General features: G+C 43.8%; 1 protein-coding gene across 1 annotated transcript in view; it reads right to left on the bottom strand.

Annotated features, from left to right (window-relative positions):
• Positions 1–23,799, bottom strand: part of DDB1 (damage specific DNA binding protein 1) — a 33,268-nt gene extending 9,469 nt beyond the window's left edge. Inside the window, exons 1-21 of the mRNA XM_012454366.3 lie at positions 23,587–23,799; positions 22,252–22,400; positions 20,696–20,812; positions 20,100–20,321; positions 17,513–17,627; positions 16,371–16,468; positions 15,022–15,180; positions 14,096–14,179; positions 13,400–13,516; positions 12,697–12,799; positions 8,071–8,146; positions 7,864–7,972; positions 5,918–6,096; positions 5,658–5,821; positions 5,473–5,580; positions 5,111–5,318; positions 3,508–3,603; positions 3,303–3,414; positions 1,992–2,115; positions 1,487–1,651; positions 676–770 (exon numbers count right to left, since the gene is read on the bottom strand). Of these exons, the coding sequence (XP_012309789.1) occupies positions 676–770; positions 1,487–1,651; positions 1,992–2,115; positions 3,303–3,414; positions 3,508–3,603; positions 5,111–5,318; positions 5,473–5,580; positions 5,658–5,821; positions 5,918–6,096; positions 7,864–7,972; positions 8,071–8,146; positions 12,697–12,799; positions 13,400–13,516; positions 14,096–14,179; positions 15,022–15,180; positions 16,371–16,468; positions 17,513–17,627; positions 20,100–20,321; positions 20,696–20,812; positions 22,252–22,400; positions 23,587–23,647 (2,661 nt within the window). The 5' untranslated portion in view covers positions 23,648–23,799. The remainder of the gene's footprint in view (positions 1–675; positions 771–1,486; positions 1,652–1,991; positions 2,116–3,302; positions 3,415–3,507; positions 3,604–5,110; positions 5,319–5,472; positions 5,581–5,657; positions 5,822–5,917; positions 6,097–7,863; positions 7,973–8,070; positions 8,147–12,696; positions 12,800–13,399; positions 13,517–14,095; positions 14,180–15,021; positions 15,181–16,370; positions 16,469–17,512; positions 17,628–20,099; positions 20,322–20,695; positions 20,813–22,251; positions 22,401–23,586) is intronic.
• Positions 23,800–23,813: the final 14 nt, after the last annotated feature.

The following is a 23,813-nucleotide window of genomic DNA, read 5'->3' as shown; positions in this document are numbered from 1 at the left end:
GAATCTGCCCAAATGCCACTGTGTATCCACAAGACCCTCCTGACCATGTGATATGAAATAGCAAACCCTACTGCCATGTTTTTCCTGGCATTCCTCCAGCCCTGTGCCCCTTTTCTTTCTCACCACTTCACATACTATGTACTTTATTTGCTCATAAACTCCAAAAGGGCAGCTCACTGTCCATTTTGTTTACTGCTATCTCCCAACTACTCCCAAAAAATCAAGTTGTACATTTTCGATATACAAAATTTTTGTCAATTATACCTCAATAAAGACGGGGAAAAAAAAACTTTTTAGCAAGGGAGGAGGTAGGGTCATGGCAGAAGCAGTGGAATATTTCAAAGGACTATCTTTCAGGGATGTACTTAGGATACTGATTTGGCTTTCTTTCTCTTGGCATGGAACACCCTACATGCAGGGCCCAGAGCTCTCATTTGTTTCTCAAATCCCACAGCACTCAGGATCTGAAACACATGGGGTTCCATGTAACCTCGTCCAATGCCTGGTTCGACCTCAGTTTCCCAAATTCCCAACTTAGAGCTCTATCCTCCACACCCACTACTTTTTTACCCTTAAAATCTGACGAACACACAGTCCCAGACATGAGAGAGGTTGAAACATTCTGCAAACAATGATGGGCAGCCTAAAGTAAGTACCAAGTGGTCCAGGCCTCACCGTGCTATTGATGCTGGCTAACAGCTTCCCGTTAAATTCCACCATAGAGTACACGGCCCCTTTCACTTCCTTTTCAGCCACAGTCTGTAGTTTTCCTGGGGGCAGAAAGATATGCTTGAGTCTCTTTTCTGTGAGCCCATACTTTACCTCGTCAAAAGAATCCTCTGGTTGCCCCTCTGGTACTAATTCCTGCCCCCAAAACTACTCATCTAAAAAAAAAAAATCAGACTTAGTATCTAAGTGGGGTTAACCACCACCTAAAGTATGAACCCAAAGATAATGTACAGAGAAATCCAGTTGGTATTTAGGATCTACCCCTCATCCTTAAACTCCAGATCTGTCTCTCAAGATGGAAACAAATCCCATTTCAGCCGTCTGATCTGAGATTTCCAGGCTCATAGTCTTTAGAGCCATCTTGGGTGGGAGTAATGAGAAAAGATATTAAAAAGTAAACACAGTGCTGAAGCTGGAAAGAGCACCTAAATGCCTAAGCAACCAAGTGGAAAACAAATCTAGGATTCTTAATTTTCATGCCTGTTGTCACTAGATCCCCCTACCCATCGTTCACTTCTCCCACCCCTCCTTTTTTTTTTGGCCTTTCAAAGAATAGCAAAAAAAGAAACATAAGCTGAATTTTACTTGTGTACTGTTCACATGCTCCAAAATTCAATCAGATAAAGAAGAGAACAGCTCTTTACAGCAATAAACCCAAGTTCTTCTGCTTAACTGAGGCTCTGTAAAACCTCACAATGGCCTGCTGACTTTCTCAGCATTTCACATCCCTCAGAAACTGAAGACCGTGCCCACTTACCATCCGAATACTGAAAGACCACAATGCGACCCTGCTTGGGCTCTGCCTCTTCAGGATACACCATTGCTGTGCCCACAATGAAGTAAGTGTTGGGGTCTTTGCCCAGTTTGCAGGAGACCAGGCTAAGGGCATATTCATTCTGCAGAAACTGGTGAGCGTGAAGCACTAAATAGAGTAGAGAGAGGACTATGTGATGATAAGTTGCCCACATCTGCACGCACACCTAACCCCATATTTCTGTGAGGCCTGAGGCTTAGGCAGTGACAAAGCATGTGCCACCTGCTGTCCCTGTCTCATCAGATTATCCATCCCCCATCAGCCTAAGCTGAGGAGAGGATGTCCAGCCCTCCAAACTCACTGCCATCTCACAGAGTTCCCATCCCTCCTTTCTGCTCCTCCTAGGATGGTCTGCCACAATCTGTCAGACTTTGGACTGTGCAAGAGCCCAGAACAGCCTGGATTAGAGTGGACATAGATAAAAATGATTGAAAGAGCTCATGTGCACCTTCAAAGGTGTGTTGGTCAATGATAAGTAGGTTGTGCACCTCCACCTCTTCTCCAAAGGAGGTCTCATGAGGAGCTGTACTGCTGGAGAACAGCTTGCTGGAGCTGACACTGCTGGACAGAGCCTGCGAACAGAGAGAATGCCCATCATCCTTCTCATAAGCAGAAGCGCTGAGACATCATTGTGAAAGGACCCGTCCAATGGGGAACAAAGAGGTTGCAGCTAGCCAAGAACTCTGATGGCTGGCAGCTCAAGAAGCCTGAGGAAGAGTGCTCCAGAGGAGGCATGCAGTTGAAACATCAATCCAAAACACAGTAAAATTCTAAGGGTAATTAAAGACTAAACAGTGATACTGCAAGTCAGTCAAGCACAGCTAAAAAGGAACTCAGGTGATCTTAATAAAGGGACAGACTCCACTACCCTCAATGGAAAGGGGAGGGGGGCATTTCAAATAAAAACAAAAGCCATGAAGACTTTAACTCTGGACTACAGGGGGAGGTCCTATGGCAGATGTCTGGGAACAAGAAAGGCAGAGAATACATGGAATAAAATGACCAGCTGATATCTCCACTGAGCCTAGAATGCATAGCTCCAGACTGTCCTGTTATCCGCCTCATTCTGCAGATGAGAAGCTGAAGTTTAAGCTTTCCCAAGGTCACACAGCTAGCAACAAACCTAGAAGCCAGGCCAGGCACAGTGGTTCATGCTTGTAATCCCAGCATTTTGGGAGGCCGAGGCGGGCAGATCACGAAGTCAGGAATTCAAGACCAGTCTGGCCAACACAGTGAAACCCTGTCTCTACTCAAAATACAAAAATTAGCTTGGCATGGTTGTGGACACCTGTAATCCCAGCTACTTGGGAGGCTGAGGCAGAAGAATTGCTTGAACCCGGAAGGTGGAGGTTTCAGTGAGCTGAGATCACGACACGCACTCCAGCCTGGGCGACAGAGCAAGACTCAAAAAAAAACCTGGATACCAGTTCTGTCGGACTCTAAACCCCATGCTCCTCCCTATTCTACTACTCTGCCCCCAATCACACATACCCTACAAAGAACCCAAATTGATGGTGACAGAAAAGGAATTATTCATGCTGCAAGGCCACCAAGTAGCAACTATTTTTCATAAATAAACTTTTTAGAAGCTAGCTATGCCCACCTGTTGCCTACAGCTGCTTTTAGGCTACAATGGCAAAGTTGAACAGTTAGTTGTAACTGAGACCACATTGCCTACAAAGCTGAAAGCCTTTACTACCTGGCCTTTACAGAAAGCTTGCCTACTCTAATGTCATATTTCTTTGTCCACTGCTCTTACCTGGGTGCTAGCGCTGGGCCTCAAAGCTGTTGTGCCCCCACTCGTGTCTTGGACTTCAATGCGGCTGGAGAGGACCCCGAAACACTGGGATACTTCCTGGTAGCAGATCTTCCTGCAGAACAAGTATGGAACAACAGTGTCACTTACAAAGTCAGAAGCTGCCTACACCAACTCCCACACCCCACTCTCCCACCCTGGGGCTCACCTCGGAGACTCATAGAGGGGAACTGTGCGAATGTGCAGCTTCTGGATCTCATCGATGGTGCCGATGGTGAGGGTGCTATTGTTGGCCAGTGCCAGGCTGGAAAGAAGGGTCTGGGTTTAGACTGAGGAGACTCAAGGAAAGCAAACATTCTATGAGGCAACTCCACACAGGAAGAAAAACAAGGCAGAATTACACCAGTTTTGACTCCATGCTAAACATCACCTGGAGAGACAATTCTGATTCCTGGTCCCATCCACAAGATACTCTTTTTTTTTTTTTTTTTTTTTTTTAAGAGAGAGAGAGAGAATAGGAAGGAGGAAAAAGGAAGAGAAAGAGAGAGAGAGAATGGGGAGGAGGAAGAAGGAAAAGAAAGACACAAGATACTCTTATTTAATTAGTCTGGGTGAGCCTAGGCTGATATTTTTAACAGCTTTCCATTTAATGATAATGTGCAGCCAGTTAAAAATAAAAATAAAGCATTGCTTTAATAGTGACTTTCAAACTACTGCCTGCCTAAGAGTCAGCTGAAGGTCTTGTTAACACAGTCTGCTGGGCCCCCACCCAGACTTTCTGATTCTATCTGTGAGTCAGGGTGGGACCTGAGAATCTGCATTTCTTTCTTTTTGTTGAGACAGAGTCTCAGCTCTGTTACCCAGGCTGGAGTGCAGTGATGCAATTTCAGCTCACTGCAACCTCCACCTCCCAGTTTCTTTCTTTTTTTTTTGAGACAGTCTTGCTTCTGTCACCTAGACTGGAGTGCAACAGCACAATCTTGGATCACTGCAATCTCTGCCTCCCAGGTTCAAGCGATTCTCCTACCTAAGCCTCCCGAGTAGCTGGGATTACACGTGCACACCACCACACCCGGCTAACTTTTGTATTTTTAGTAGACATGGGGTTTTGCCATATTGGCCAGACTGGTCTCAAACTCTTGACCTCAGGTGATTTACCCGCCTCAACTGGGCAAGGCTGGGATTACAAGCATGAGCCACCACACCCAGCAACCTCCTTTGAATCTACTGCCTCAGCCTCCCAAGTAGCTAGGATTACAGGCACGTGCAACAACTCCCAGCTACTTTTTGTATTTTTAGTAGAGACAAGGTTTCACCATGTTGGTCAGACTGATCTTGAACTCCTGACCTCAAAGGATCCTCCTGCCTCAGCCTCCCAAAGTGTTGGGATTACGGGTGTGAGTCATCGTGCCTGGCCAGAGAATCTGCATTTCTAACAAATTCCCAAGTAGTGCTGTAGCTGCTGGTTGGGGCCACCCTTTGAGAACTCCTGCTCTAGAGACACAAAACGATCTCTAAATTAGGGGTTATGAAACAATCATTTGAATCACCTCAGTTCTGAAAATACAGATTCCAGAGCTCAACCTCAGACCTACTGAATCAGACTCTGAGAAGGATTCCAAAAATCCTGTAGTTTAAAAAACTTCCCATGTTTCTATTGGGTAGCCAGATTTGAGAACCTCTGTACTAGCTATACTTCCCACTCATTTACTGACTTTGTGACAATGGAAAAAGGCTTTGAGGTAAGGGTTTGAGGAAAACATGATACCCTCAATCAGTAGCTCTCATTAAATAAGGAAAAAGAGACTCACCTGTCAGGATAGCCATCCGAATTGAGAGGACACATGTAGTTCACTTCCTTGAGGTTGACATTTGAGAAGACCAATTTGTGGTTGCTGCTATAGATGACAGTGGGGCGGTCAGAGCAAGCAAAGACGTTGGTGGTAGAAAGAGAACGGAAAGTCCTCAATACAGTGGGCTGGGTGCCTAGAGTCACCTTCTTACGGTCGCTCAACAGACCTAGAGAGAACGACGACATCAGGAGAAAGGAAGAAAGAAAACAGGACAAACAGCTGGCCTGTGAAAGTTCAAAAGCAGAACCCCAGAACTAAGAGTTCTGTGTAATTCTAATACTCTGTTTCTGAAAGAGTCCCTCACTCTTTTCTATGCTCACCTGTCTCAATGTTGAGCCCAAAGTAGAAAAGTGCTCCATCTCCCAAGGCACAAAGGAGGTAGTGGCTACTCTCAAAGGTGGTCATCAGGATGGAGCGAGGAATTATCTCTGTGGGAAATGGGGACGTTATGTTCTTGTTCCACATTTTGACTCTGATCCCAACCAGGTCGCTAAATGACACATACCTCCACCCAGCATCTCCTTGTGCAGTAGTTCGAAAGAAGGCAGCTTCAAAATACGAGCCGAGATGTCTGTCCAGAGGCCAATGGCACAAAGAGGGGACAATCCATTGCTGTCCCCTAATGGGGTGATGTCCAAGCAGGCCACTTCATGTTCCATCTCTGTGTGGCTAAACAAAGAATATGGCAGAAGAAGGAATCCAAAGATCAAAGAAGTCCTAGAGAAAAGAGGAGAAAAGCAAGCAGACAAAAAAACACCCACACACCTGATCTGCCGGAGCTCCTGAGGATGGATCTGCAGGTAGTAGAGGGCCCTGCCCACAGCCACCACCACCTGGCTGCTGTTGCAGGAGGCCACACTGATATTCTTGGCCTGAGGCTCCTTCCATTCACTGACCAGAGCTTTGGGTTCTTGAGAGACCAACCTCACTGATGCTGAAGTGATCTATATAAAGAGCAGACAGCAGATGTCTCTAAGCATCTGCCAGGATCCACACAGGAGTGGAAAGGTGGTAAATGCAGCCCTAGTAGAGCCCTACAAATAAGCTACATGAGGCTTCTACGTTTTATTCCCTAGTCCTGCTAATGATTACAAGAGATGTCATTTTTGGGAGAATGCCTGAAGAAGGCTGGCTTAAGTAGCTTACAGCTTACAAACCTACAGCCAAGGGAAAAAAGGCCTATTTCATTCTAATTGAGGCTTACTTGGGTAACACAAACTGCATCCTATGGGAAAGTATAAATAGAGTAAGATCCTGTGACCATCAGCACTTTTTTTTTTTTTGAGACAGAGTGTCACTCTGTCACCCAGGCTGGAGTGCAGTGGCTAAATCTCAGTTCACCACAACCTCCACCTCCCAGGTTCAAGCCATTCTCCTGCCTCAGCCTCCAAGTAGCTGGGATTACAGGCGTGTGCCACCACGCCTGGCTAGTTTTTGTATTTTGAGTAGAGACGGGGTTTCACCATGTTGGCCAGGCTGGTCTTGAACTCCTCACCTCATGATCCACCCGCCTCAGCCTCCCAAAGGACTGGGATTACAGGCTTGAACCACTGCACCTGGCTGTGACCACCAGTCTTAACAGTTTTTCTCAACCCCCAAATCAAACCTCTAAAATATCTAAGTTCTTTACTGTGTATGAGCCATTTAAATTATTTAACGTTCCTTAGTAAAGGTTACAAAATTGTATAGAAATATATTTTATAAATTTATCACTGAACTAAAACAGGAAGTAGGTTGGTGACACTGTTACCTATTGATTAATCTTACCTAGCATGATTGAGTTTATATTTAAGGATGAAAGCTCTTTAATAATAGATAGGTGAGCTGGTGCCAGTCTTCAGGCCAAAAGTTAGATAACACTGACAAAGCAATGACTCAGTATCTGGGCACGTCCCATACTTGGTCTGCAAACCGACAGAACTTTCCCTCCGGTTTTACCAATCTACCACTGCCAGGTGGCTAAAAGGAAGACCAGGTGGATAAAAAGATGGAGACAATTCATTAATCCTTAGGCACTCCAGTGCCCTACCCACCACTGGCAAGACAGACCCTGGCCATACAATGAAGAACAGCTCAGAAGGTAAGGAGGGAGTGAAAAACGCTGAAGGATATCAGGGTCACTCCAAACTTCAAAAAATTGATGGGTGTCAGAAATGAGGCTCTCGTGGATAACAAATGCCAGAAGGCTATCTGGCCCCATATCACGGATAGACTGAAAATAATGACCAGAATAGGGTAAGCTTCTGTTATAATTAATATGTGGAAAGGGCTGCCAAGAGCCATATTGGATGGTAGCATCATGACTAACGTTTTCTTTTTTTTGTGCTTTTTGGTATTTTCCAATTTTATAATAAGCATGTATCACTATTTTAACAAAGGGAAAAAAATCTGAGGTCTAGAAAGATATAAGTAGTGCTAAAACAGGATCCGAAACTATATTTTTATATTTCTATATAAAATGATCCAAGTCTATAAGAAAATGTAAATAAATACACATACATTTGCAGAAGAAAAATAAAGCTACAAGGAGCAACTCTAAAGTTAAGAGCTGTGATCTCTTAGTGGGTTATCTGTAATTTTTTTCCCCTTAGAATTTTTACATTATTTTTGGAGCCATAAAAATTGGTTGTTTTAAAATCCAGTGGTGCTCTGTACTGCACTCTAGGTCAATTCAAGTACATGGTAACGCCTGCCCCTTTCTCAGTTATCACCTGGATAAGCTGCTGATGAGCCACGTTGCCACAGAAGAATGTCTGCTGATCATCCACGAAACCCATCAGTTCGGTTTCTTCTACCTCTTCTCCATTTAACATGAGAACTCTGCAGCAGAATGGAGGGCCTGGGTCAGCCTGGGACCAGCTTCCCCACCTCACAATCTTCTCACCAGCACCTACAGCTGGCACTAGACTCATCCTTACCTTGTCTGGCCCACAAAAGAGAGCACCAAAGTGTCATCAGTCTCACGATTAGGGTCAGACCGCAGTGGCCATAATCCTGGAACGAGGACCAAGGATTCAGATACACAGGACAAACCAACACTTAGCATACACATCTGCGGACAGGGCAGGCCAGGCGCAGTGGTTTATGCCTGTAATCTCAACACTTGAGAAGGCCAAGGCAGGAGCAATTCGCTTGGGACCAGGAGTTCAAGACCAGCCTGGGCAAAATGGTGAGACCTTGTCTCTGCTAAAAATACAAAAGAACTTGCTAGGTGTGGTGGCACAAGACTGCAGTCCCAGCTACATGGGAGGCTGAAGAGGGAGGAAGAGGCTTCAGCTATGATCATGTCATTGCACTCCAGCCTGGGGGGCACAGCAAGATCCTGTCTCAAAAAAAAAGAAAGTATATATATGGACAGGGCAGCCTGACACCACTGGAAAGGCTGGAACTTGCAGTCCTGAGCTGAAGCCCCCTCTCTGTTCTTGCTCCTTCTTGGCTTTAAGATTCTTAAAAAGTTAGATAATTTTAAAACTATTTTGAGTCTCATATTTTAAATTTTGGATTGGATTATATACATTTCCATTACACAAACTATCCTATCTATCTATCTATCTATCTATCTATCTGTCTATCAATCACAGAGTCTTGCTCTGTTGCAACTACCTATCTGTCTATCTATTACGGAGTCTTGCTCTGTTGCATCTATCTATCTATCTATTTATCTATCTATTTATCTATTATGGAGGCTTGCTCTGTTGCCCAGGCTGGAGTGCAGTGGCGCAATCTCGGCTCACCGCAACTTCTGCCTCCCAAGTTCAAGCAACTCTCCTGCCTCTCAGCCTCTCAAGTAGTTGGGATAGGGAGGTGCCACCACAACCCAATAATTTTATTTTTAGTAGATACGGGGTTTACCATGTTAGCCAGAATGGGCTCGAATTCCTCATGATCTGCCTGCCTTGGCCTCCCAAAGCACTGAGATTACAGGCATGAACCACTGTGCCCGGCCTAAATTTATTTTTTAAAGGCACACAGAAAAGTCTCATTCCCATATTTCCTTCCAATCCATCCCCCAAACAAGTAATCAATAAAGCCATCTTGTTTAGCCTTCTAGTAAAGAGATGGGGTGTGGGGGGATCTTGCTATGTTGCTTCAGGCTGGCCTCAATCTCCTGGGCTCAAGTGATCCTCCTACCTCACCTTCCTAAATAGTGAGGACTTCAGGCCCACCACACAACATCAAGCTGTATTTTTTTTTAATTTAAGGACATAGGTATTACAAGCAAATACAAACATAAAACAGTCTATCATGAACTATTTGGCACCTTGTTCTCTTGTTTCACAATATATGCTCAAAGCTCTTATCAGAACACAGTACTGAATTGTGTAAATTATTTATCTACACAATTACCATTAAATTATGTAGATTAACAAATCCCTACTCATGACATTTATTCAGTATTTTGCTATAACATACAATGCCACAAGGAATAAACTTGTATTTTTATGTCATATGACCTTTATACATATGAAGGTCAAGTAGAGGCTCAGAACTGGGACTGCTAGGTAAATCACTACATGCAGTTTTTGATATTGCCCAATTCCCTTCTGTAGAGGATGCACAAGCACGTTTATTTTCTCACAGCCCAACCAACATAACGTGTGGTCGAACTTCTGGATTTTGGTCAACTAGTAAAGGAGAGTATTGCTGCTTGGTGCCAATGTACATTTCTCAGGCCTGTTGCCTGTCCATTTATGTCCTTTGCTAGTTTGGGGACAGAAAACTTAGTGATCTTTCTGGGAATTTCTTATAAATTAGGAAGACTGGGCCTCTTGTCTGTAAGATGAAGTACAGAATATTTTTATCTGGTTTGTCATTTCTTCTGGCTTAGCTAGTAGTGTTTTGTTTCGTCTTTGCAATGAAGTGTTTTATTTTCATATAGTTGAATTTATCAATCTTTCTTTTTGGCTTCTGTACTTAGTCATAGTTATGGCTTCATTTTTTATATTAAGTTTTTCATCCATGTAGATTCTAGCCAAGTATATACATTTGGCAGTATGAATCCAAACCTGTCTTTTCCCAAATGACTACCAGTTATCCCCAAAATACCATTTATTAAGCCCCACCTTCAGGCCAAGCATAGTGGCTCATGCCTGTCATTACAGCACTTTGGAAGCTCAAGGAGGGAGGATCACTTGAGCCCAGGAGTTCAAAACCAGCCTGGGCAACATAGGGAGACACTGTCTCTACCCCATCAAAAAAAAAAAATTAGCCAGGCGTGGTGGTGCATGGCTGGAGTCCCAGCTACTGGGAGGCTGAGACAGGAGCGATCACTTGAGCCCAGAAGGTTGAGGCTATAGTAAGCCATGATCAGGCCACGGTACTCCAGACTGGGTGATAGAGTAAGACCCTATCTCAAAAAATGAATAAATAAAAATAAAAATTTTAAAAGTCCCAACTTTACTCACTAAACTGAGAAACCACCACTAGCATATACTGAATTTTCACATGTAATTATGTCATTTCTGGACTTCTGAATCCACCCATCAGACTCGGCCTATTTGTCACTAATACTACACTTCTAATTATAGAAGCGTAACAGTATGTTTTAGTATCTGGTAGGGCTAACCTGTCTCCCTGCTCTTTTTGAAGTTTTCTTGGTTATGCCTGCTTCTTTCTTTTTCCATTTGGACTTGTCTAAGTCAAGGAAAAAATGTATAGATACTGAGGTACATTAAATGTAAGTCAAAGAGAGAAAAGCTTTATAATCTTGATTTGCAGACCTTGGTGTGTCTTTTTCATTTGATCAACTTGTTCTTTTCATCCTTCAGGAGTATCTTAAGTTTTCCTTGTATAGGTTTTGCACAATTTTGTTAAATGTACTCCTTGGTACTTTATCTTTTTCTTGTTATTGTAAATCGCCCCCTTTCCTCTACTATACTTTCTAACTGACTGTGTTTACATGAAAGCTATTTATTTCAGTACATCATTTTATATGCTGCTACCTTAGTGAATTTTTATTGTCTATAGTAGTTTTTTAGTTGATTATCTTGAGTTTTGTAGTTTTATGATCTCTTCCTTTGCAATTTCATATACTTCGATATCTTTTTTTTTTTTTTTTTTTGAGATGGGAGTCTCATTATGTGGCCCAGACTGGAGTGCAATGGTGTAATCTTGGCTCACTGCAACCTCCACCTCCCAGGTTCAAGTGCTTCTCCTGCCTTAGCCTACCGAGTAGGTGGGATTACAGGTGCCCGCCACCACATCTGGCTAATTTTTTGTATTTTTAGTAGAGACAGAGTTTCACCATGTTGGCCAGGCTGGTCTCGAACTCCTGAAATCAAGTGATCCGTCCACCTCAGCCTCCCCAGGTGCTGGGATTACAAGAGTTGGCCAATGTGCCCAGTCATACTTCTATTTCTTTATTCACCTTTTCCCATACTTTTATTTTTTATATATTTTTAATTGGGATGGGATCCTGCTATGTTGCCCAGGCTGATCTCAAACTCCTGGATTCAAGCGATACTCTTGCCTCAGTCTCCCAAGTGGTTGGGACTACAGACAGGCACCACTGCACGAGCCTTCAGAATTACTCTTTTAAAAAGATATGCCTCCTATATACAACTTTGAGGTGGTTTGGCTTTATGATTTAATCTGATTATGTTGTCCTCAACAGGACATTTACATTTACTGACATGACAGCTATGTTCCATATCAATTGTCATATTGTTTTTAGGTTACTTTTACACATTGTAAATGTCTTTCATTGTGTAGCCTTTCTTTTTTTTTTTTTTGTGAGACAAGGTCTCACTCTGTCGCCTAGGCTGGAGTGCAGTGGCACAATCATGGCTCACTACAGCCTCAAACTCCTGGGCACAAGTGATCCTCCACTTCAGCTAGAACCAAGTAGCTCGAACCATAGGCATGCACCATCACACCTGGCTAATTTTTAATTTTTTTTTATGGAGATGAAGTCTATGTTGCCAAGGGTGGTCTCAAACTCCTGGGCTCAAGTGATCCTTCCATCTTGGCCTCCCAAAGTGCTGTAATGAGAGGCATGAGCCACACCACCTCGCCTAGCCTCTGGTCTTTTTTTTTTTTTTATTAAAATTCTCCTGGAATTTAGCAAGTGTAATATGCTCAGTCTCCCCTTTATGAATTCTATCAGTTCCCTCATATAAACAACATTTAATTTATAATCTTTTCATCCGCCACTCCTCTATTCCACTACCAATTTTGATCAGTAGTAGTTTCTTTTTTTTTTTTTTTTTTAAGTTTACTGTTATACTTTCAGATATGTTTAAGCTTCTGATCTGTTACTAAGACTTTCACTCCAGGCCGGGCGCGGTGGCTCACACCTGTAATCCCAGCACTTTGGGAGGCCGAGGCGGATGGATCACCTGAAGTCAGGAGTTCAAGACCAGCCTGGCCAACATGGTGAAACCCCGTCTCTAACAAAAAGAAAAAAAAAAAAGAAAAAGAAAAAAGACTTTCAACTCTTCACTTGATCTGCTTTCTTCCAGCTCCCACCAAAATGCCTTCACAACATGTGACAAGGCCAAAGTCACTCAAATAAGATCTGCATCTTATGTCCACCACAAGGCTACCTTTGATGCCTGGTAAGTCAATGCTGGCATGCTCGTGAATTCCAATTCCATTCCGGATGATCCTCAAGGAACCTTCCTTGAAAGCCCCAGAGCAAGTGACCAGCTGCAAGTAGAGAAAACATTTCTAAAGAACACCCTCAAGAGATTGGGCCAGTCATAATAATGCCCAGAAAGTAAACACGGTATACCTAAACCCAAAAACCTTTATTGTGGGGCTAGGTTTGAGGACGCAGACTTGGCAGAGGCTGATTTCCAAAGTCTTTCAAATTTACAGAGCAGATAGGACCATCCTAGTCCAGAAAGCAAAAAGCTTCTACCACTGATCCTAGCAAGCTTGCTTAGATCCTTGAGACCCAGTTTACTAGAATGAGCACAGGATCTGGAGTTAGATACATCTGCTATTTATTAGTTAGGTAGACTCTGGAAAAAATTACTTAATCTTTCTCAGCCCTAACTTTCCTCACTTCTAAGATGGCCAAAAATCCCTGTCTAGGGTACTGGTGTGATTAAAGATAATGTATATAAAGTGCTGGGCAGACCAAGATAGGCATTCAATAAACAGTAGTTATCCTTGTATCACTGGGATTCACGAGGGGGCTCTTACAAGTATTTTCAGTGCACCCTACCCATTCTAGATAAGCATAGCTAGGAGGACACAGTTTGAGTGGGCATACCAACCATCCGCTTTCACAATGCTCCTTACCTGCCCCTGCCCCTGCCTCTCCAGGTCCACCACACACATATCCACAATGGGTCCTAGGTTGGTGAAGGTTTCCATGGCCACTACGTAGGAGCCTTGTTCATTACTGTCAACGTTGAGCTAAGAAGAAAGAACAATGTTAGTTTTGGAACACCCTAACAGACTATCCAAAAGAGATGGTTATTGTCCAAAAGAAACACTTGATACTGCTAGATCTGCCATTCTTGTGTTCCAAGGGATGATTCCAGAAGGGGACTGCTAAGGAATATGGTTGTCCTACAGGTGACCCATTAATCAACCAAGGATTGCTGACCTAGAGTCCCATGGATGGATTTCAAGAAGTAGTGAATGTTTGAAAATAAATGTAAAATATTTGCATGTATTTTTCTGCAGAGAAGGTCTGAAGTTTTCATATTCTAGAAGAGGTCGATTACATTAAACTATGACCTATTTGAAGGTGGGAGCTGGGTCTTACTCATCCATGTATCCACAGCACCTAGCACCTTGCCTGGCAAATTTGCTGAATGAACCACAATGACAAAGAGCTAATCAGGGGTAGGATGTTAAATTAACCAAGTGGAAAGCTGGATAATAGGGATGTGCATAAAATAGAGATTCTGAGGCACCAAACACAGGAGAAATTTGATGAAGAAACAGTGAGGACAGCAAAAAAGAAACCAGAAACAAGTGTCTTCTCACCTTCACAAGCTGGGAGTCACCCAGGCGAGACCCGACAAACACAACACCATTATCAAGGTATGTCAAGCACTCAGCAATAGAGGTCTGAAAAAGGTCAGCAACATGAAAGAAATGAGAATGGACTCCACGTGGGATCCAGACACTACCCACATCTCAGACATCTGCTGAGAAAACTCCCAACTGCAGCTGTAATTCAGGACAGTTCTGTTTCAAATCCCAGGTCACAATAAGCAAATGTTTCTAAATCTCTGAAGTTTGTGATTCTTCATCTGTTGCATCCCTACACTCAGAAAAATCTGTAATTTGTCTTGCATATTCCTGCTCCAAAAGACACTGCCTAAGTATTAATATTAAACTTTTTGGGAACCTTCTCCCAGAACTGAAATAATCTTTTTTTCTTCTTTTTTTGAGACACAAGTTCTCACTGTCACCCAGGCTGAAGTGCAGTGGTACAATCATGGCTCACTGACTTCAACCTTGACCTCCCCAGGCTAAGGTGATCCTCCCACCTCATGCTCCCAAGTACCTGGGACTACAGGAACACACCACCATACCCAGCTAATTTTTCTACTTTTTGTAGAGACGGGGTTTCGCCATAGGGCTCAAGCAATCTGCCCACCTTGGCCTCCCAAAGTGCTGGGATTACAGGTTTGAGTCACCGCAACCAGCCAGATTAATCTTTATATATCTTTTTCTGTTTCCCTTTCTTTTCCTCTTCTCACAGGCTGCTGAGGTAGATTCTCACAGGATCCTGTGAGATTCTCCAGCATTTAACTCACTCAACAGTCACCTTCCACAGCAGGAACAAGAGTTTGTTGTTAGGTGTTAAGTAACATAATTCCCAGAGTTGAGGTGTGGGACCACACATTTGGGATCTTTAGAAACCTAAGAGAATGTTGCAGAGGAACAGGGAGAACAAGTTCTACCTCTCCCAGGAGTTCTACACGGAGATCCTTGAGAGTGACAGTGCCATCCATCTGTTCCTCCTTCTCCAAAAGCAGCATGAAAAGTCTGCCTTCCATGTCTCCCAGCAGGTATCTTGAGCCATTAGGGTCAACTCGATTGTGGCACACAATGGTGCTTTGCTGCCGATGGGGAGGAAACAGTCATTAGAGAGTCAGCATCTTCCACACCAGAAAGCAAACCCTACTAGACCACTCCCTTTACCAAACCCAGCCATTTTACTGGCAGACAAATCGCTCAGATAACATTACATGAAAATGAGGATAGAATCTACTCCCCGTTAATAGAAAATGGGGAGCTTTTTTATTTTGAAGATAATGTTCTGAGGAGCTCCATCAATATATCTTATTATGTTTCCGGATACGCTGTCATTCTGCAGGAAGATACAAATACACAGAATAGGAAGCTGCTGCCAAAATTCACTGAACTATGAATGCTACTACAAATGTTGCTATTTATTCTATCACTAATTACCCCCTACCACTGTGGCAATGCTACCACAGATTTTGTTCATTTTTTTTTTTTTTTTAAGAGACAGGGTCTTGCTATGTCACCCAGGCTAAAGTATGGTGGCTATTCACAGGTGTAATCACAGTGCACTGCAGCCTTAAACTCCTGGACTGGAGTCATCCTCCCAAGTAGCTATGCTACAGGGACTCACCCACCATTGTAGCCAGTTAGATTTTGTTCTTTATTCTCAAAAAAAAAAAAAAAAAGTATAATGAAGCTTTTAAAAAGGCTTAATTTTTGCAATTTGATATTCTAAGGCCTTGAAATATTTATTACTTTTTTAGTCTATATGATTTATCAATATATTACTTTATATGACTTGAGTCCTGAAAACATTACATTCAATGGACTTTGCCAAAATTGTCTCTTCTTTAAGTTGCCCCATGAGGTAGTTCATGCCTGTAATCTTAAGTACATGCGAAGCTGAGACAAGAGGATCGCTTGAGCCCAAGAGTTCAAGGCTGCAGTGAGCTATGATCACGCCACCACACTCTGGCTCTCCAGCGTAAGCAGCAGAGTAAGACCCTATCTCTTTGAAAAAAGAAAGCTGTCCCAGCCAATGAAAAAGGCCAGCCTATTTTGATTACATCATTTATCTAAGTTAGCAAGCAAGCTCTCTGTAAGCAAATCCAGGCTAATCTCTCTCTGTATTCCAATGGCCAATACAATATCTTATATACATAGTAATTTGTTTAACAGGCATCTGTGAATCTCGTTTTGACAAATGAGAGAAAGGGAGGAGCAAGGTGAGGACAAGGAAAGAAAAGATGAAAGGAAAAAAAGGGAGAGGACTGCTGCTCACCTTGATGATAGGAGGAGCAATAGCCAGGTATTTGTCACCATTGTGATAGGTGATTGACTCCTGTCCAATGATGATTGCCCCTCCAAAGGGCTCTGGGACTGCAGGAAAGACAGCAAAATTAGAATGCTCAGCACTCTGGGTCTGCCAAATCAGGGGCTGGCAAGAGTATACGTCCAGTTAGCCCCAAGGCAAACTTTAAGATCATCATTATTTTTAAAAGGACATCAAAGCCCAGGGAACATGACAGCCTTTATGAGATTCTTAGAAATTGTAGACTGGCAATATTTTTATTGCCACTCTTCTGGTTTTGACCATTCCTATGGGTGGGGAGTCTTCTCTGTGTTCTTCCCCATGCATTCTCCCATTTTTTCTTCTCAACTTCCAATCCTTTCTAAGTAAAGGATTTTACTTTTCTTTCCTGGTCTCCACTCTTGTTCCTTAGCTTAACTTCCCCTCCATTATCAGGGCACCATTTAGAAGAGCCAATTTTCTCTTAAGAGTTTTTAAGACTTCTCTCCTGAGTGAGACAAACATAATGCTGGGGCAGAGTTAGGACAAGGAGTGAAGAAGCCTGGATTCTAGCCCCGACTTTGTCAATTATACAGGCATAGGCAGGTCCCTCTGGCCCTGTTTCCTCATCTATGAAGAAATCAGATAAGCTCTATTGCTCCCTTTCAGTTTTTTGTTGTTTTTTTTTTAAGGGAATGAGGTCTCATTATGCTGCCCAGGGTGAACTCGAACTTCTAAGCTCAAGTGAATCTCCCACCTCAGCCTCTTGAGTAGCTTGAACTATAGGTTTTGGCTTTCTTTCAGTTTGAAATGTTATACCCAGCAATAAAATAGTAAGACGTATTTCCAAATGCCACTTTGCAAATCAATCTCCATGTTTTATAGTCAATCCCTCCACCCAACCAAAAGGAAAGTTATACTTTTGGGGGAAGGAGTGAAAAACAGAAAATCTCAAAGACAGAAAAAAACAAAGCAGATTTTAGAGAGAGAAGACATAAAGAAGTGGTAAACACTGCACACCTTCAATAATACTGAGCACCAAACTAAAGGGCAGAGAAGGTGAGGAAGGGAACAAGAACAGGGAACTAGCCTAGCCCCAGGTGGAGGCACATTTCCTAAAACCCCCAACCAACCTGCGATCACCATGGAAGCTTCAGCTTCTACATTTTCCTGTTTCCAAGGGCCCTTATTGAACTCCTTCTCTCGGAGAGACACCTCATAGGTTTTCACATGCCGCCCCTGAGGGTCCTAGCAGGGAAAGGTGAAATGGTTAGCCTTTGGGAAGAGTGAGCCTTGGGCTAAGAGAGGTGCTGAAAGGGACAAGCCACTACCACCCAGCATCTGACAGTCCTGTCATGTCAGCCCTCCCACCCTTATCCATCAGTATACTGACAATCACCAGCTGAGCCTGGGATTAATTTCCAGGTAGACTGCGGCATCTGAGATCTACCACTCCTAACAATTCAACCAACCAAGAAAGGTTTAAAAATTAGAAAAATGAACTTGTCACACTGCACTAAGCACTCTAAGAGATACTGTGTGCCGGGCACGGTGGCTCAAGCCTATAATCCCAGCACTTTGGGAGGCCGAGGTGGGCAGATCACCTGAGGTGAGGAATTCAAGACCAGTCTGGCCAACATGGCACCTCTACTAAAAATACAAAAATTAGCAGGGTGTGATGGTGCATGGCTATAGTCCAGCTACTCAGGAGGCTGAGGTGGGAGAATCACTTGAATCCAGGAGGCAGAGGTTGCAGTGAGCAGAGATGGCACCACTGCACTCCAGCCTGGGCCACAGAGCAAGACTCCATCTCAGAAAAAAAAAAAAAAAGAAAGAGATACTGTGCGTGTGCCTGTGTGCATTCCTTAGCCTCAAGAAACTTACAAAATAGCTACACGAAAACACGCATTGATAAGCTACACCTATGAGATTTTTTTTAATTGATACAATTCATAAAAGCATTCTGATGGAATAACAGTAGGGAGAACATAACTGATTACTCCTCTAAATTTGTCAGAACTTTCAGTCCTGCCATTGTCAACACCATCTTCTCCTCTTCTGAATCATGACTCATGTCAGTGCTGGGACTGTCAAAATCACCTTTAAGATGCTTGGCCCGGCATGGTAGCTCACGCCTATACCAGCACTTTGGGAGGCTGAGGCAGGCAGATCACGAGGTCAGGAGATCGATACCATCCTGGCCAACATGGTGAAACTCCGTCTCTGCTAAAAATACAAAAATTAGCTGGGTGTGGTGGCACACACTTGTAATCCCAGCTACTTGGGAGGCTGAAGCAAGAGAATCGCTTGAACCAGGGAGGCGGAGATTGCAGTGAGCTGAGATTGCACCACTGCACTCTAGCCTGGTAACAGAGCAAGACTCTGTCTCAAAAAAAAAAAAAAAAAATGCTGAAGAGCAGGGATGGGGAGAAAGCTACACTTAGCCAGTGGAAGACGGCTTCCACAAAGAAGTTATGGAAGGAATTCAGCAATGTGTTTCAGGACAGGGATCACATCTTGGTCACTGTTACAGCTCCTGAAGCATGAATACCTTTCACATAGCACTGTTACAGCTCCTGAAGCATGAATACTTTTCACATAGCACACACTGAATTTTTGGCATAAAACAGGAAACAATAATTTTTAGCTGATGAAAACATTTTCTCATCAGTGAGTAGGGTTATGACACAACTTCACAAAAAGTTCAAGTGTGGATTTAGACTTCTGAGACACACATGCAGAAATGAAGATCTGATTACGACTGGCAGCCCTGAGGCTGAGAACAATCAGCCTTGAATAATCAACAACATCAAAGTTTTAATGACCTAATATTTACAAAACTAAAGAACAGAGAGAAATTCTAAGTTTTTATTTTAACTGATATTTAATAAGATCAAACAAAATCTCTGGGTTTCAACCTTATTCAACTGAGCCTAATTCAATAGCCTCAGAACTTCAGTAACACTAAGAAACATACAAAATTACTTCAACACTTCCAATACATAACAAGGCTATCAAACTGTTTATGTGCCCATACACTTTATGTATTTTCCTTCCATCATTTATTCAGCCACATGCAAATGAAATTACCTCATGCTGCATGCTCTGTTAAAGGGCTGAGATTTTACTAAGACACTGGCATGTTAGTCTGGTGTTCTACCACCCCACCCCCACTTAACAGATCTGGACCAGAGAACAGCTGCCCAGGATCAGCTCTGCTAAAGTTTTAGGCACAGACTAAAATAGAAGTCAAGAGCCAGCAAGTCACCAGTAAGTGACTGCTAGACAAAACATAAACCTCTTCTTAAAAAACAAGTTTAAGTCATCACCAAGACAATTTCTCTTTGCTTAATATAAAGGCAAGATATCTAGATAATTTCTCTACAGCTAAGTTTTAATAATCCTCTAGCACTCCAGTAAGAGACTCAAAGTATAAACTGGGTCATCCTATGAAATCTCCAAGGCCCACAACCAGAGTGTAATCTCAGGATTAAAACCTGCTACAAGCCCCAGGGAGCTTGCTGCCTCCACAATAAGTACTAGTGCACTGAAGAAGCAACAAGTCTGACCCGTATCAATTGTGTCGTTCAAAACATTTCAGGACAAACACATTAAACACCTCTCTCTACCCTACTGCCAAACCCAGACATTCCAATGAGCAAAAACAACTCCTACCACATCAACCTCACAGCTTCTCCCCCTCTCCTCCTGACCCAGTACCTGGTAGACAAAGCAAATAGTAGGTGCTTGGCAACCATATAGGAACTTGACATCAATGACATGCAGCTCCTCCAGGCGGATGTTGAAGGCCTTGAGTTCTTTGTTATCGCGATCTAGTGGAATAACCTTGAAAAGGCCATCATAGAGACGCAGGCCAATCATCCGGCACTCAGGGTCAATGATGCCAATAATGCCAGTCTCTGAGGGGCGGCCAATGCGGTCCTGAGAAACAAAATAGGGATTAGGGAAGAACCTCAACAACCACAGAGCAACAGAGGACACTGGGCACCACTTCCGCAGAAAAATTCTAGGAGAGGTAGTAAAACTAATGAATCTATTTGATAGGCCAAACAGTTGGAGCTCAAATGTCAGTGCATACCTTTTTTGTGAAATACTGAATCTCAATGAATTACTACCCTGTCCCTTGGGCCTTGAGTGAACTACAGGAGTCCTTTCTCCAAAAAGCTCAAACCCATAGTGTCTTTCCCTTGTTTTTCTAATCAAATAAAGGGCTGCTCCCAGCACTTGAATTTTTTTCAATGAATCATGACAGTCCTACATGGAAAATTCTCATGGGCCTAAAGCAGCCACCTCACCTGAACATTGCCATGGGCTCGCGTAATGATGTCAATGCTTTCGCCACTCTGTTTATACTCCAGGATGCAGGCATTGTACTTTGCTGTCAAGATAAACAGCAGGTCCTTGCTCTCCCCCTGGAAACCAATATTATGCTATCAAAAGAGGTTCTTTTTAAAACAGGAACAACCTGTCCAGTCTTTAAGCAAACCAAATTCTTTAAGAATTTTCCAAATTCTTCTCTCCCAAAAGAGAAAATACATGGTGAGCTTGTAACCCACACTAGGTACACATATACCCTAAGGACATGTACAAAAAGCCAGAACTGAAGCTGGTAAACACCTAGTCCTCACTTTCATGATTCTCTATCTCTCTGTTCTACATACAAAGTCTTCATCTATTTCAATCTCAAGCGAATCTCAATCATCGCATTCAAATTCTGAAAGATGAATGTAATGCCTCCTCCACTCCTCTCCAAGTATTTGAAGACAAAAAAAATAGTGGGAATAACAATGGAAGCTAAAATGGATCTACAAAGTCTTACTTATTTAACACAGACCTCCAAAAAATTACTGTTTTGTTCAAAGGGTTATAATTAAAATTCTGAACCCATTGCTTTCTTGCCAGATTCAGTTAAGACATGATAATGCAATGTGGTGGTCATTTGGATGAAAACATTTGCACTAAAATGATAAAAATACTGATGGTAATTTTTTTTTTTTTTTTTTTTTTTTTGAGACAGGGTCTCACTCTGTCGCCCTGGAGTGCAGTGGTGCCATCTTGGCTCACTGAAACCTCCGCCTCCCGGGTTCAAGTGATTCTCCTGCTTCAGCCTCCCGAGTAGCTGGGATTACAGGTATGTGCCACCACACCCAGCTAATTTTTGTATTTTTAGTAGATGGGGCTTCACCATGTTGGCCAGGCTGGTCTCAAACTCCTGACCTCGGGCAATCTACCCCTCTAGGCCTCCCAAAGTCCTGGGGTTACAGGCATGAGCCACCACACCCAGCCTGGTAATTGTTAACGTAACATTAAATGCTTGCTATACGCCCTGTGTTACTGAATCATATCATCTTCACAATAACCCAGGAGACTGGATCTGAAAGGTGCCTTAAGTGACAGCTAAAGTCAGAATTAACAAGGAATGAAGCCAGGACTGTCCCACTCTGTAGCCTATCCTCCAAATCAAACTGCTTTAATTTCTCCCTCCTAAAGAAGTCAACTTTATAAATGTTTCCCTAATGAATCTCTCCTACTACTAGGAAACTTGGTCAAGAATACACATTGAAATTTGCCATCCAATGAGAGAAGAGCGTTTCTCTCCTAAGGCATATTCCATCCATCCCAAGAATTCACAAAACAACATAACATAGCCGAGGCATGGTGGCGCATGCCTACAATCCCCCAGCTACTCCACTCCATAGGCTGAAGCGGAGGGATTGCTTCAGCTCAGGAGTTCAAGACATCCTCAATACTGCAAGACCCCAGTCTCAAAGAAAATAAATAAACAAAAATAATCTAAATAACCTACAACCAACAGTTCTCCCTCCACTGTTTGTCCCAACTCAGCACTTACCTTGGGCCTGAAAAGCTCCATGACCGCAATCTTCCCGTACATGCCCACCTCTTTGACGGGCCGCAGCCCCTCGGCGGTGACCACATAAATCTCTAATCGCGTGTTTTTGGCAATCAACAGGTTTAAGTCTTCAGCTGAAGTAAAATGTCCTGAAAGAACAGATCCTCTAACTTTTGAAGCCAGGGAAAGGGACTCCCATCCCTTCAAAATCATTTATGTCGAAATACCTCCAGAATTCTCATTTACTTCACATACTTCTCCAACTCCCTCCAGCTATTCCCCTTCTTGCCAAATCCAGCACCTCAAAGAGTCTCATTTCATGCATTCAACAAAGCTACTTCCCTAATCAGACTAAGAAAACTGCACTGGATCTAAGAGCGTGTGTCCTCCAACTGACAATGACTTGAGTAATCTCTTCTCATGGCTCTTGTCCCTCGAATTTTACTTTTCCTATTACAGTTACAGTGGCAGGCTCCAATTGGGAATGCTTCCAGTCTTCATATAAAGTCTCAGAAACTTTTTTCAGACAGACCAAATGAGAAAAGTCCCAGAGTTTTATATGAAAACATTGTTTTGTCCACATCCCCTGCCCTCTTGGCAGTCTACCAACGCCCCCATCCACACTCAGCTACCTCCATCTCTGAACAATAGAGTTTTGTTTTGGAATCACGATTAGGGTGTACATAAACATGCAAGCTTGGGGTCTGCATATTCAGCTGAGAATGTGGGTTCCAGATGATTCTTCCCGGGTTCTGGACATTAGTGTCTTTATTAAAAGCACATTGTCAAAAAGCAAACCTTGCACTGGGCCGGGCAAGGCAAACCCTCTTCTCCAGCAGGGCCCTCATGTAAACAGCCCCAGGCAAAGGGGTTAGCTCGGAAAGAGCTCCTCTCCCTCTGTGGGAGAATGCGGGCATTCTTCACATCCCTCCACCTCCTGGGCCCCCCCAGACTTCTCCACAGGAAAATCCTGACCCCAAAGTCGTCATTACCACCTTCCCTTCTCCCGGCCACATAACGCCAATTTCCGGGCCCAAACAACACCGCATAACCAACTCACACTCCTCTCTCTGTCTCACTGGGCCCGCTCTGTCCTCGAGGCCGAGTGACCTCCCCAGGACGAAAGAGGACCTCGAGAGAGGCTTCTAACCCCCCAAAAGCGCGTATTGGGACGACTCCTTCGAGGCAGCGGTGCGGGGGAGGTTTCTCGGACGCCAGCGCCTCCCATTCGCCGGGACTGCTCCTGCCCGGCCGCCCCGGGGCCGCGGGCCTCCCTAGGCCGCGGCTCCCCTCATCTCCCTCCCTCGCCGGGGTCTCCGGCCCCGGCAGCCTCACCGGTCACGCAGCCGTTCACGGCGGTGGGTTTCTGGGCAGTTACCACGTAGTTGTACGACATGTCGAGGCTTGGGGCGGCCCGTCAGGACTCGAGAGAGACACTAGAGAGAGGGACACAAGCGAAGAGACTGGCGGCCCCCACCAGCGCGCAGCGAACTCCACTGCCGCTGCCTCCGCCCCAGATACACGTTGCAGGCCAGAGCGGCCAGGGCGAGGGGCATCACGGG

Source organism: Aotus nancymaae, unplaced genomic scaffold, assembly GCF_030222135.1.
Source record: "Aotus nancymaae isolate 86718 unplaced genomic scaffold, 86718_ANA_hifiasm-v0.15.2.pri h1tg000059l, whole genome shotgun sequence".
Classification (NCBI taxonomy): Eukaryota; Metazoa; Chordata; class Mammalia; order Primates; family Aotidae; genus Aotus; species Aotus nancymaae.
The sequence above is the reverse complement of the archived record's forward strand: the minus strand, read 5'-3'. Positions and strand labels throughout refer to the sequence as shown.